The following is a 15,368-nucleotide window of genomic DNA, read 5'->3' as shown; positions in this document are numbered from 1 at the left end:
CTTTGGTTATGGAAAAAAATATTCTCTACACTTTTTACTTGCTTGTTTTGTCACAAACTGAAGTGAGGCAAACTATTAGAATTTTTGCAACCAGGAAATGGCGGAGGGATTTCTGCGTAGGGAATCTTTTAATATTTGAAATGGTATCTGTATTGTTTAACCTCTACGGGATTGGTCCCCCACCCCCCCGTGGGACAGTTGAGCTAATGTGATTTAGCATGAGGTTGTATGTAACCACGGGGACAATGGTGGTCTGCTTGAAACATGTAGGTATTACAGACTAGGTCAGGGCGAGGTTGAAAATGTCATTGAAGACACTTGCCAGTTGGTCAGCGCATGCTCGGATTACACATCCTGGTAATCCGTCTGGCCCTGCGGCCTTGTGAATGTTAACTTGTTTAAAGGACTTATTCACATCGGCTAAGGATACCGTGATCACACAGTCGTCCGGAACAGCTGGTGCTCTCATGCATGGTTCAGTGTTACTTGCCTCGACGCAAGCGTAGAAGGTTTAGCTCGTCTGGTAGGCTCGTGTCACTGGGAAGCTCGCGGCTCTGTTTCCCTTTGTAATCTGTGATAGTTTGCAAGCCCTGCCACATCTGACGAGTTTAGTAATCACTGTTTTGATGTCCAGAAGCTCTTTTCGATCATATGAAACGATGGCGTATATATATATATATATATATATATATATATATATATATATATCTCTATATATCTATATATATATTATTTGTGTATATATATATATATATATATATATATATATATATATATATATATATATATATATATATATATATATATACACAAATAATATATATATCTCTATATATAGAGATATATATATATATATATATATATATATATATATATATATATATATATATATATATATATATAATTTGTATATATATAATTTGTATAACTTCCAATTTTTTGGAAAGGGTTTAAACACTGTTTCCCATGCTTGTTCAATGAACCATAAACAACTAATGAACATGCACCTGTGAAAAGGTCGTTAAGACACTAACAGCTTACAGACGGTAGGCAATTAAGGTCACAGTTATGAAAACCTAGGACACTAGAGGCCTTTCTACTGGCTCTGAAAAACACCAAAAGAAAGATTAATCTGCATGAATGTGCTTTAGGCATGCTGCAAGGAGGCATGACTGCAGATGTGGCCAGGGCAATAAATTGCAATGTCCGTACTGTGAGATGCTTAAGACAGGGCTACAGGGAGACAGGACGGACAGCTGATCATGTAACAACACCTGCACAGGATCAGTACATCCGAACATCACACCTGCGGGACAGGTACAGGATGGCAACAACAATTGCCCGAGTTACACCAGGAATGCACAATCCCTCCATCAGTCCTCAGACTGTCCGCAATAGGCTGAGAGAGGCTGGACTGAGGGCTTGTAGGCCTGTTGTAAGGCAGGTCCTCACCAGACATCACCGGCAACAACGTCGCTTATGGGCACAAACCCACCGTTGCTGGACCAGACAGGACTGGCAGAAAGTGCTCATCACTGACGAGTTGCGGTTTTGTCTCACCAGGGGTGATGGTCGGATTCGTGTTTATTGTCGAAGGAATGAGCGTGACACCGACGCCTGTACTCTGGAGTGGGATCAATGTGGAGGGTCCTTCATGGTCTGGGGCAGTGTGTCACAGCATCATCGGACTGCGCTTGTTGTCATTGCCTGCAATCTCAATGCTGTGCGTTACAGGGAAGACATCCTCCTCCCTCATGTGGTACCCTTCCTACAGGCTCATCCTGACATGACCCTCCAGCATGACAATCCCACCAGCCATACTGCTCGTTCTGTGCGTGATTTCCTACAAGACAGGAATGTGTGTTCTACCATGGCCAGCGAAGAGCCCGGATCTCAATCCCATTGAGCACGTCTGGAACCTTTTGGATCGGAGGGTGAGGGCTAGGGCCATCCCCCCCCCCCCAGAAATGTCTGTGAACTTGCAGGTGCCTTGGTGAAAGAGTGGGGTAACAGTTCCACTGGATATCATAAGGTGAATGCACCAATTTGTAAGTCGCTCTGGATAAGAGCGTCTGCTAAATGACTTAAATGTAAATATCACAGCAAGAACTGGCAAATCTGGTGCAGTCCATGAGGAGGAGATGCACTGCAGTACTTAATGCAGCTGGTGGCCACAACAAATACTGACTGTTTACTTTTGATTTTGACCCCTCCCCCCTTTGTTCAGGGACACATTCAATTTCTGTTAGTCACAAGTCTGTGGAACTTGTTCAGTATGTCTCAGTTGTTGAATCTTATGTTCATACAAATATTTACACATGTTAAGTTTGCTGAAAATAAATGCAGTTGACAGTTTTTTTTTATATATATATATATATATATATGATCAGCACATAAACACACACTTGGTCAGGTGGCCATCCCCTCTGTCGCCATTATTAGATCAGGGCTCTCCATCCCTGTTCCTGGAGAGCAACCCTCCTGTAGTTTTTTGTTGTTGTTGCTCCAACCCCTGTTTTAACTAACCCGATTCAGCTTGTCAACCAGGTAATTATTAGGTTCAGATGGGTAGATTAGGGTTTGAGCGAAGACCTACAGGATGGTAGCTCTTCAGGGACAGGGTTGGAGAGCCCTGGATTAGATTATCATCCCAGATCTGTCCTCAGGAGGATATTGAATTGTCCCTGGTGTCATCTATGTACTAGTGAGTGAGTCCATCCGTCTCTTCGGAAGAGCTGGTCAGTCAATCTGTAATTGCATCAGCCCAGTGAGTCTGTGGGCTGGCTGCTACTATGGACCAGTGAGTCACTTTGCCCCGGCTCAGATTAGTGATTGGACAAGGTCATCGCTGAGAGGAGTCTGGAAGAGGAGGGAGCAGATGAAGTTGAGTACCTCAGGCTCTGAGAATGTCCATGGACTTGGTTGTTGGGTTCATTTCTACTGTCCTTAGAACTATTTTTCTCTCTGTCTGTAACTTGCTGTGATGTGCACATATTTATATGGAGTATTGATATATTTATGTTTTGCATTGAGGACATTGATTTAGCATTGGTCATTTCTCACATTCTAACAGTTTGATGTCATAGTAATATAGTATAGCAGTAGCTAATGCCTGAAGGTAGACTTATATTGGCTGTCTTGAACAAATGTTGTAACATAAGGTGCTAGAAGCACTCAATAAGTCCTCGCCTGCCTCTGCTAATTACTGCATGCTGTTGGTGTCATGGGTCCGGTTAGAGACACGGTATAGTCATTCTTGGTCCACTGTTAAAGCCCTAGTCACCGGCTGTGATGTAGAATATATTACACACTAAGTATTTCAAATCTATAGCCAACTATGCGTTTCACTCCCTCAAAGCGACAGGGATCCAGTATTGAATTAATACAAAAAGCCCACCAGGCATATTATATCAAAAGATAAGATGGAAACAGTGAAGATTAGATTGTATAGCATCTAGGAATCTAATCTGAAATTGGATTGTTCCTGTGTCCCTGTAATCTTCTGATTTGTTAACTGATAGCAGTACATTTGATAGATGCCATGATAAGACCACACAGCTATTTGCCTTTTTTTATTTTTTATTTTATGACTCATTCTAGTATGGGTTAGTTTTGGGTTAATGTTTTACTTTTCCCTATTGACTGCAGTGATTCGCCTACCTGAGTCATAATATAGAAGATTGGCCAAACCGCCTCCTCTCTTATAACCACTGTGAAGTTCAAAACACTAATTCAGCCATTCCTAGCCATTCTGTCTTCTTAGAGATAAGAAGGGATGGAAATTGTTTTCATTAGCTTTTTTATTATATTGGTTTTCAAGGAGATTACATTATTTATCTTTCCACAATAGACCTTTATGGGCTTGTTTGAACTGTGGTAATGTTTCCAATCGGTCCATACCCAATTACATGAGGACAGCATGCAGAGAGAGTATCCATCATTCTTTAAATTTTTTTCCTTTCAATTCACTATTTCCTGGCAGTCTTTCATTAAGCGATTTGTCTGCCGTGGCTTCTTGTGCATTGTGTGTTGCCAATTAAAGTTAAGTCAATTTAAACCGGAAACTTGTTTATGTTCAGGGTACATTTTATTCCGTACTCTCCTCTTCAAAGGGAAGCACAAAAATATTATTTGTATTTTTGATTTGATTCACCACTGCTTCCTCTTGGGTGTCCTGTGGAGGGTATTTTGTGAAATTATACCCACTACCCTTTAGAGTCTGACCGATATATCAATTTACCGATATCTGCCAATATTGGCCTTTTTACCTCTATATCGGTATCGGACGATAAATCCACCGATAACTAATATATTTAATAAATAGGATGAAAAAAGGGAATCTTATGCTTATCTGAACACTTGCAGTCATTCTCATGTTATTCATTTCACAATGTAAGAAATCAACATTTGAAGCATATTTATTGGACAATTGCTGTTTTTGGATGGCAATTTATAAGAATTCAGTGTGGAAAACACTCTTTTTAATTTCTCTGACTCTGATCAAATAGAATATCGGCAAGTTTGTCCCCCCCAAAAATGGGTATCGGACCGAATTTTATTTTTTTCCCTCACCATCATCTGAGTCTGTTGTGTTTGCTCTCTGTGCCATGCTGGAGCTGTTACATTTGGAAAATAGGGCTTTAAAATAACAGGAATCACAGCGTGGCTTTGTAGGGCAATGCCTGTTGGGAGACTGATTTGTGAGAAAGGTGAACAACCGTGTGAGTGTAAGGGAACAACAGTGTGATAGAAATGTTCATTAGAATTTGTATCTGTCATATAGTAGTAGTCTTTTTATTTATTTATTTATTTATTTATTTTTTGCGCCCACCTCCCCAGTCTGAGCCTCCTGTACTGCACACCACACACTCCTGTATTCTCTCTCTCACTCTCTCACTCTCACGGTTGAAGCATTCTTAAGCAATTTAAGAACTCGTAAAGGATTTGTATGTGTGTAGGGATGCGTAGTACATAGCTGCTGCTCATTTAGGGCATAGAAACCACCCCAGCAGCACCCACTCATACTGTGCAACAATGCAACCCATTATAGAGGGAGCACAGCTTGACTGCATTAGAGAGGTGAGGTGTTTTAGAGAAAGAGAGGGAGGTGTATGTATGGCCTGGGGTGTATTTGACGTCAAACGTCCTAGTTTGTGACCCCGGCGTCAGCCTTGTGCTCATTTTGTGCATACACACACACACACACAACACTACCACCACCACGTATTTCAATGATTTCCGGAAACATAAAAATCCCCCCCTCTCCGCTCGCCGGTTTCATGAGCAGCAGTTCAAAATCGCCGATTAGAGAGTAGCGAGTGTTTTAAGTTGCCATGGCAACTAGGTGAGTCATCCTGCTGCAGTTCGTTAAGTCACTTGCACTGTATATCCCCCCTTCCTCTGCCTCCCCCTCTCTCTCTCTCTCCTCCCGCGCTCTCTGCTTTGACACTATGATTCTACCTGTTCTTTTGTCACCTTTGATGTTGTCAGAGAGGGGGTGACAGGCACAGGTCTTCACAGGTTAGCCATTGTTGGAGTAAAGGGGAGGTGAGGGGGAGGTTAATGAGGGCGAGCCCAGTGTCGCTGTGCTGCCTTTGATTACATATTTATGGCCCAGGCTAATCAGTAAGCCCAGTGTCGACAGCTTCACGGGGTTTAGAGCGAGGGCCCAGTCAGACTTCATTTAGCTGGTGTTCAATTACTGAGAGTGCTGGAAGCGCTTTGATTTCTGATTGAACAAGTCTAATAATGTGCAGATGTTAATTATGGTGATGATTGTCGTTATGACCGGGGTTTTAGTCATCTTGTGCCTGGTGAACCTGTGTGCATAAATCAGGGTGACTTCATCGCCCCATTCATGAAAGGTCATGATTAATGATTATTAATGTCATGTAGTTTGCTTTGAGAAAATTGAGTTTTCTTTTCCCTTTTCAACTTGCATGTTTTACTAACCTGTTGCATACTTTATCTTGGTTCCTGAAGCAACATATCACAGAGATGTCATGTTCTGCTCTCTATAATGAAGCGAAACCAGTTCAGACAAGAAACTCGAGTGTTTGCCTCATCTGAGATGGCACCAATCTGATTCAAACATTTCCTACCTTTATGACAGTCTATTTAAGTTGACAAGTTCTGCACAAACATCCTAACTGAGCAATCTGGGAAGAAGGGCCTTGGTCAGGGAGGTGACCAAGAACCGAATGGTCACTGACAGAGCTCTAGAGTTCCTCTGTGGAGATGGGAGAACCTTCCAGAAGGACAACGATCTCTGCAGCACTCCACCAATCAGGCCTTTATGGTAGAGTGGCCAGACGGAAGCCACTCTAGAGTAAAAGGAACATGACAGCCCGCTTGGAGTTTGCCAAAAGGCACCTAAAGGACACAGACCATGAGAAACAAGATTCTCTGGTCTGTTGAAATCAAGATTGAACTATTTGGCCTGAATGCCAAGCATCACGTCTGGAGGAAACCTACGTTAAAGCATGGTGGTGGCAGCATCATGCTGTGGGGGTGTTTTTCAGCAGTAGGGACTGGTAGACCAGTCAGGATCGACAGAAAGATCAACGGAGCAAAGTACAGAGGTCCTTGATGAAAACCTGCTCCAGAGTGCTCAGGACCTCAGACTCACCTTCCAACAGGACAACGACCCTAAGCACACAGCCTAGACAATGCAGGAGTGGCTTTGGGACAAGTCTCTGAATGTCCTTGAGTGGCCCAGCCAGAGCCTGGACATGAACTCGATCGAACATCTCTGGAGAGACCTGAAAATAGCTGTGCAGCAACGCTCTCCAACCAACCTGACAGTGCTTGAGAGGATCTGCAGACAAGATAGGGAGGAACTCCCCAAATACAGGTGTACTAAGCTTGTAGTGTCATACCCAAGAGACTCTAGGCTGTAATCGCTGCCAAAGTTGCATCAACAAAGTACTGAGTAAAGGGTCTGACTACTTATGTAAATATGATCTTTCTATCTATACATACAGTTGAGGTCTGAAGTTTACATACACTTAGGTTGGAGTCAATTAAACTTGTTTTTCAACCACTCCAACAATTTCTTGTTAACAAACGATAGTTTTGGCAGGTCGGTTAGGACACCTACTTTGTGCATGACACAAGTAATTCTTCCAACAATTTGTTTACAGACAGATTATTTCACTTATAATTCACTGTGTCACATTTCCAGTCGGTAAGAAGTTTACATACACTAGGTTGACTGTGCCTTTTAAACTGCTTGGAAAATTCCAGAAAATGATGCCATGGCTTTAGAAGCTTCTGATAGGCTAATTGAAATCATTTGAGTCAATTGGAGGTGTACCTGTGGATGTATTTCAAGGCCTACCTTCAAACTCGGTGCCTCTTTGCTTGACATCCATGGAGAAATCAAAAGAAATCAGCCAAAACCTCGGAAAGAAAATTGTAGACCTCCACAAGTCTGGTTCATCCTTGGGAGCAATTTCCAAACGGCTGAAGGTACCACATTCATCTGTACAAACAATAGTACGCAAGTATAAACACCATGGGACCATGCAGCCGTCATACCGCTCAGGAAGGAGACGCGTTCTGTCTCCTAGAGATGAACGTACTTTGGTGCGAAAAGTGCAAATCAATCCCAGAACAACAGCAAAGGACCTTGCAAAGATGCTGGAGGAAATGGGTACAAAAGTATCTATATCCACAGTAAAACGAGTCCTATATCGACAACCTGAATGGCCGCTCAGCAAGGAAGAAGCCACTGCTCCAAAACCGCCATAAAAAAGCCAGACTATGGTTTGCAACTGCACATGGGGACAAAGATCGCACTTTTTGTAGAAATGCCGCCTGGTCTGTTTGGCGATAATGACCATTGTTATGTTGGGGGGGAAATGGGTGAGGATTGTAAGCTGAAGAACATCATCCCAACCGTGAAGTACGGGGGTGGCAGCACCATGTTGTGGGGGTGCTTTTCTGCAGGAGGGACTGGTGCACTTCACAAAATGGATGGCATCACGAGGAAGGAAAATTTATATGGATATTTTGAAGACACGTCTCAACATCAACTGCGTGAATCAGGCTTTCATGGTCGAATTTCTGCAAAGAGGCCACTACAAAAAAGATACCAATAAGAAGAAGAGACTTGCTTGCGCCAAGAAACACAAGCAATGGACGGTAGACCGGTGGAAATCTGTTCTTTGGTCTGATGAGTACGAATTTGCGATTTTTGGTTCCAACTGCTGTCTTTGAGACGCAGAGTAGGTGAACGGATGATCTCTGCATGTGTGGTTCCCACCGTGAAGCATGGAGGAGGTGTGATGGTGTGGGGGCGCTTTGCTGGGGACACTCAGTTTGTGATTTTATTTAGAATTCAAGGCACACTTAACTAGCATGGCTACCACAGCATTCTGCAGCGATACACATCCCTTCTGGTTTGCGCTTAGTGGGACTATCATTTGTTTTTCAATACAAAACCTAGGAGGCTCATGGATCTCACCCGTTTCCATAGACTTACACAGTAATTATGACAACTTCCGGAGAAATTACGCCAACCTATCAGAGGTCTTGCAGCATGAACTGACATGTTGTCCACCCAATCAAAGGATCAGAGAATTAATCTAATACTAGCTACAGCTAGCTAGCACTGCAGTGTATAAAATGTGGTGAGTAGTTGACTCAAAGAGAGGGAATGACAATAGTTGAACAAATGTAATTCCTTTCAAAATGAGGAAGAAGCAAGAGGGGAAATAGAGATTTCATTTCTTTTTCAGTTTCACTTAACGTTACTTAGCTAGCAAATGCAGCTAGGTAGTTTAGCCTACTGAAAGAATCCCTCTGTTTGAGCAGGGTGTATGTTAGCTCACTGGCTTTGACTTTCCAACACAATGTAAGCTTTTGGTATTACAAATATATTACCACGAGGCCCGCTGGTGTACCCGCTTACTGACTGTACACTAACGTTGATGTAGGCTGTGTAGCGGTTCGGTGCCTGGTCACATACAGCTGATGTGTTGTCCACACATGAAGAGAAAAGGTGAGAGGAGAAGAGTGCATAGAGTGAATACAACGTGGCTGCTATGATCAGGGGTGTATTCATCCACCGATTCTGTTGAAAAACGTTTCTTAAACTGAAGTAAACAAAACGGGATGAAAATGCCTGAATTTGTCCAATAGAAACTCATTTGCAAGCTAGATGCAGGCAAGATTGTGCAAGGCGGTATATAATGTGTAACTGTCTGTCACTGTGTCACCTCAAATTTCTCTTTCGACCTGTGTGCGCCTACGTTGTAAACTTTCATTCATAGGCTTGGTTGTGGCAACCTATAGGGAAAATTCGAGTATCGTGTAGTAGCCTAAACCTATTGATGTTACATTGAACTGGGTGAATGGAATATGAATGACAGTCATCCAATATGCTGTAATATAAATAAGGCCATGCTCATGAAAAAGCATTTGTCCTCACTTATCTTAATTCTTATAGCTCAAATCCCGTTAACGGGATTGATTTGACGACAACCGGTGAAATGGCAGAGCGCCAAATTCAAAAGAAAATTATAAAAAAATATTGAACTTTCATACATTCACAAGTGCAATACACCAAATTTTAAAGCTGAACTTCTTGTTAATCTAGCCACAGTGTCAGATTTCAAAAAGGCTTTACGGCGAAAGCAAACAATGCTATTATGTGAGGACAGCACCCCATCAAACAACACAGACAATCATATTTCATCCCGCCAGGCGCGACACAAAACTCAGAAATAACGATATAATTCATGCCTTACCTTTGACGAGCTTCTTCTGTTGGCACTCCAATATGTCCCATAAACATCACAAATGGTCCTTTTTTTGTTCGATTAATTCCATCGTTATATATCCAAAATGTCCATTTATTTGGCGCGTTTGATCCAGAAAAACACCGGTTCCAACTCGCGCAACATGACTACAAAATATCTCAAGTTACCTTTAATCTTTGTCCAAACTTTTCAAACAACTTTCGTAATACAACTTTAGGTATTTTTTTTACGTAAATAATCGATAAAATTTAAGATGGGATAAACTGCGTTCAATACCGGAGGAAAACAAAGTGGAGCGTGCTTTTCAGGTCACGCGCCTCTATCAAACAATACACTTCCCTCGAGCCTCATTCTAAACAGGGCTACTTCTTCATTACACAGAGGAAAAACATCAACCAATTTCTAAAGACTGTTGAAAACCAGTGGAAGCAATAGGAACTGCAAGCAACTGCCTTAGAATTATGGATTCTCAATGAAAAACCATTGAAAAGACTGACCTAAAAAAAGAAAAATCCTGGATGGTTTGTCCTCGGGGTTTTGCCTGCCAAATAAGTTCTGTTATACTCACAGACATCATTCAAACAGTTTTAGAAACCTTAGTGTTTTCTATCCAAATCTACCAATTATATGCATATCCTAACTTCTGGGCCTAAGTAGCAGGCAGTATATTTTGGGCACACTTTTCATCCGGACGTGAAAATGGCGCCCTCAAGCCATAAGAAGTTAAACAACACTGACCGCCACTGCGTAATATGTGGTAGGCTATGTATTGTATAACAGCGCAATCATTTTAATTCTTTTTTCTTTCGGGCTTGGGCTCATATATAGGCATAAGCCCTGATATTTGTATGGGTGTTCTACATGCAATGTCTTAAAGGCTTTTGAATGAATCATCACCTTAGAAAGCGCTGTCCATTTCATTGTGTTTGGCTTTCAAACAACCATGTTTTCCATTCAGATCCAACCTGTTGTTGAACTTTTCTTCAAATTGATAATCACAGATGTAACAAAATGTAGCCTAATGGTGAGTTTTTTTAAAGCATGATACTGTTTTAATGATAAGTGTTTGATGTGATTTTTAGATCGCATTTGCATTAACGTCAGAGTGGTTAGAAGGACAATAGAGCCCTGAGTATCAGGCCATTCGTAACCTGATGGTCATTAGTGAATTGGATAGGCCTACTACCAACACATGTCCCGAGTGCATGAGAAAAGATTTTTGAGTCACGTGGAATTTGACTGCAGTCATGACTCCTGGTGTGGTGGTAATACTGTCACCGCAACAGCCCTAACTCTACATTAGGGTTTCCCAGACATGGAAGCATAGTCTTGGACTAAAAAACAAGACTGGTGGGAATACTGTTCGCGTCTGGAGGATTTGATTTGGCAAGCGGACCCAAATGTGCTCAGTCACTACTTAAGCTAAAGCCCACCTCACCTTAGTTTTGCAAGAATTTTTGTAACTTTAGAAGAACTACATCTAAAATAAAGCAGGCTGTTTTTGGTTGTGCTGAGTTTCCCACATAGAAGAAATGGCATGAAACGCTTTGGCATTAATTAGTAAATGTATTCTCTTTAGGTGAGACATTTTACATTTTCAGGGATATGTGCAATTCTTGTCTATGTTTGAATGCAGCGTTTTATTTCTATGCTACATTTGCTAATACAATTATATTGGGAGCGACCCTGAACAGTCTCTTTTGTAAAAATGCAAACGGCTGAAGAACACAGTAAAAATATGCTTACATTTAGTAAAGGTCTCCCAACAGTTTTTGCCCGTCTACAAACTTTCTTCAAGGTTGCTCAGTGCTCACCTCCCCCATTATCTCGGGTCACTCTGACCTGTTACTAACAGTGTGGAGGAAAAACGTCCTAGACCTAATGATTTAAGGGCATTTTTTTCATTTCCGCCTAATGGTTTGGGGGAGTAAGTTGATCCCAGATCTGTGCATAAAGATGACTTCCACCAGGAGTCTAACCTGATGGCTGACAGCGTATGTTTCTCTGAGTCAGCTTAGACCACTGACCTCCAACCTCTAATTCTCGTCTCTGTGTTCTCTCCCCAGGTCGGGTGCATGAGGATGGGCTGGAGCAGAACGGGCACCAGGGGGGTTGTGTGGGGCCGGGGCTGGGGCTCAGGACCCTATGTGTGAACGGTACAGAGACAGACCAGGACCACTACCCAACCACCAGCAGGACCAGGTCCCGATCAGAACGCCTCTCCTCCTCCTCCTCCTCCAACCCCTCACGCAAAGGAGTGTCCACCTACAGCCGCATCCGCAAGCTGTCCAACTGCAAGCAGCAATGAGGGCAGCCCCTGGACCCCCAGCCCTGAACACATATACTGGACAGGTGAGGAGGAGGCGGCATTGGGAGAGTGTTTAACAGCTGTACAATATGGTGTAGTTTAGACCTTGTGGCATCCCTGTGACCTTCAGAAGATAATGCTACTAAATCCAAGTAAGATGACATTTTTATCAATTTAACTGAGATGACATAGTCCTTTGATCCCCTCCTGAAACCTACAGCTAACTGTATACAAAAAAGCAAATGGAGGTAAGATTCTGGCTACACGTCTGCCTGGTGTAATTACGCATGTGTGCCTTGATTGTCTTCCAAGTTGCTCTCAAGGTAAAAAAAACACAGGCCTGAGGAGTCTAATTATGGAGCCGAACAGTAGAGTGGCGTCTCCAGGGAAGGAGAGGAGAGGGAGGAAGGCTCGGTTATTGGAGAGGCAGGATTGGGCTGGTTGACGCAGCGTATGGTGCTAGGGACGGGGTGGGGTTGGAAGAGCCCTGACTGACGCTGATGCTCTCCTCTGTATGGATGGAGAGCAGGAGTGTGTGGGCGGACTGCGTGGGAGGGAGATGCAGCATAATCTTCTTTCTAGGCTTCTCTCCTCTCTTCCTATTTTCCCCCCTCTCTCTGTGTTCCCCCCCGAGGCACCTGCTCATTCATGTGGGTTCCCCTCTTTCTCCCTCCCTGTCTCTTTCTTTCTCTCCCTATGAGTCATTGCTGAGAACGGGCTCTGACTCTTTAACAAGCTCCCCCTGCCTCACGCCTCACATTCCTCTTTCTGAAGGAAAAATTAAGGATCCCATCATGCACTCCTGCCTGGTTAACAGGTTCATACAAATGCATTGCATCTCCTGAGCCAATAGGGGATTCTGATGCTAATTTGAAGAATATCCCTTCCTAACAAACATGTTGCCCGTTTTATGACAATTTACAAAATTGTGATCGTGCTATATGCAACACATTTAACATATTTGTTAAAATAATTATATAATACAGTACCCCTGGGAAATGATTTTATTGGCATATTTGAAACGCCACATCTACAGTACTGTAGGAAATTGAAGATGACATCATTTGCAACCTATTGGTTGTTGTCTTCAGTCACATGGATGGATCTGGGACCACAGCTAATCAGTGAGAAATGGAATAGCCGTTTAATAGTAAGAGGGAACCGAGCGGCATCCTTTCTGACTCATGGGCAGGCAGGCATCTCCCACACATTCTGCTAGTGCCTGGACTCTGCTCCACTCTTAGGAGTCGATCAGGAAAGAGCCTTAGGGGGGGAGTGTGTGTGTGTGGGTGGAGAGGGATCACACTCCTCTGCAGCATCTTCTCAGAGACATCCAAAAACACTGAGCTGCCTTTTCTCAATAAGGAGGAGAAGGGTGGAGGAGGATGGAGAAGGGGACACCATCCAATCTATATTAGTTTGTGCAGCAAATAACTCGCAGCACAGCTGAGACTGGGCCTAATGGACTGGACAGGATATTGTTTTTGGTAAAAGACGGGCCATTCCAGGTACTGGCTGCAGTCTGGAGTCTGCTGTCTGACAGAGTCCAGCAGTAACAGCTGGGGGGGGTCTCCCACTCACTGCAAATGGCCACATTCTTACAGCACCAACTGAGGGGAGAAGCAATACAGATGCAGAATCCTATCCATACAATCTTGGTTCTATTGTTCTTTTAGACTGTGAAACTATGTGAATCCTCCATTATTCAGACTAATACTACGTGAATCCTCTATTATTCAGACTAATACTACGTGAATCCTCTATTATTCAGACTAATACTACGTGAATCCTCTATTATTTAGACTAATACTACGTGAATCCTCTATTATTTAGACTAATACTACGTGAATCCTCTATTATTTAGACTAATACTACGTGAATCCTCTATTCAGACTAATACTACGTGAATCCTCTATTATTCAGACTAATACTATGTGAATCCTCTATTATTCAGACTAATACTATGTGAATCCTCTATTATTCAGACTGTAACACTGTGAATCCTGCATTATTTAGACTAATACTACGCGAATCCTCTATTCAGACTAATACAATGTGAATCCTCTATTATTCAGACTAATACTATGTGAATCCTCTATTATTCAGACTAATACTACGTGAATCCTCTATTATTCAGACTGTAATACTATGTGAATCCTGCATTATTCAGACTGTAATACAATGTGAATCCTCTATTGTCATCTCTAACTGTATTGTGCAAATGTTTAATTGAGGGGTGCTGATAACTCATTGAGTAATACTGTAAATGATTGTAGCTAATTGTCGGTTTTTGATTCCCTCAGGTTTGTGTTCTCTATTTTCCAGCTCCCTGACGTTGGGGAGATGAATGTTTTGACAGCCTGGTCTGCAGCATGCAATAACAGGACATGATGCACTACAGTGGTTGATTTCACTAGTTATTTTCTGTCTGACGACTGACAACGTGATGATGTAAGAGTGAAGCTCCAGAGAGAAATGGAGAAGAGGCTAGGACTTACCCCCTTCTGCAAATCATACTGGGAATCCCACCCCTCACTGTATGAATGTAGCTCGTTTTAGACTACTATACTGTTTATCCTACAGTTACTCTGTATTAAAGCGCACATTGTGATGTGTATTGAATGACATGGATCATTTCAATAAACTACAATATTTGTAACGGTAATAATTATGATCATTTAATAAAAAATGCATTAACGGCATATGCAGGCGAAAGGGAACTATAGTCAAGCCAAGTATACATAACTATTCAAGAATGTTGTTGCTTTAGATTTTTTTGCATCTTTAGTTTTGTTTTGGTGTTTTAGTCCCCAAAATGGGTTTTAATGATTATTTATATAAAATGCACCCCAACCTCACCAGCTGTTTGTTCTGTGATTTCTCTTTATTTGTGGCTGTATTATAAATAAATGTATCTTGTCAATCAAACAATAGGCAGTGTGAAACTTTCTAACCGACTCATCCCCAGGCTCTAGGTTCGAGAGCGAGCCAGTTGATGGACGAGATAAATTGACATTTCACTGAGATATCAGTTCCTTAACAAATTTTGGTCGGTTTTTCACTTGTTCAGATTTGTCATCCTCATTGAAAGCAAGTCTAAGAAGCGTTAGATCTGTTCTATATCGCTATTCCTATGCTTCCCGTTAAGTTTCGTTTTTGCATCTTTTGCTTTAGGTTTTGTACACCAGTTGAAACCACTATTTGGTACAATGATTGATTCTCTACGCTATACTTGCTTGTTTTGTCACATATAAAAATAGGTGAACTATTATAATTTTTGCAACCGGGAAATGACA

General features: G+C 42.2%; 1 protein-coding gene across 2 annotated transcripts in view; it reads left to right on the top strand.

The window, feature by feature from the left end:
* LOC106613746 (serine/threonine-protein kinase STK11) overlaps window positions 1–14,930 on the top strand; it is a 32,284-nt gene extending 17,354 nt beyond the window's left edge. Inside the window, exons 10-11 of one of the 2 annotated variants that reach the window (XM_014216318.3) lie at window positions 11,831–12,116; window positions 14,398–14,930. In XM_014216318.3, the coding sequence (XP_014071793.1) occupies window positions 11,831–12,072 (242 nt within the window). In that variant the 3' untranslated portion in view covers window positions 12,073–12,116; window positions 14,398–14,930. Of the gene's footprint in view, window positions 1–11,830; window positions 12,117–14,375 lie in introns of both variants that reach the window. The other variant, XM_045687473.2, reaches the window with a different exon arrangement.
* The last annotated feature ends 438 nt before the right edge of the window (window positions 14,931–15,368 follow it).

This window comes from Salmo salar, chromosome 10 (genome assembly GCF_965601325.2).
Source record: "Salmo salar chromosome 10, fSalSal1, whole genome shotgun sequence".
Taxonomy (NCBI): domain Eukaryota; kingdom Metazoa; phylum Chordata; class Actinopteri; order Salmoniformes; family Salmonidae; genus Salmo; species Salmo salar.
Note: the sequence above shows the minus strand (reverse complement) of the source record. Positions and strands in the feature narration are given on the sequence as shown.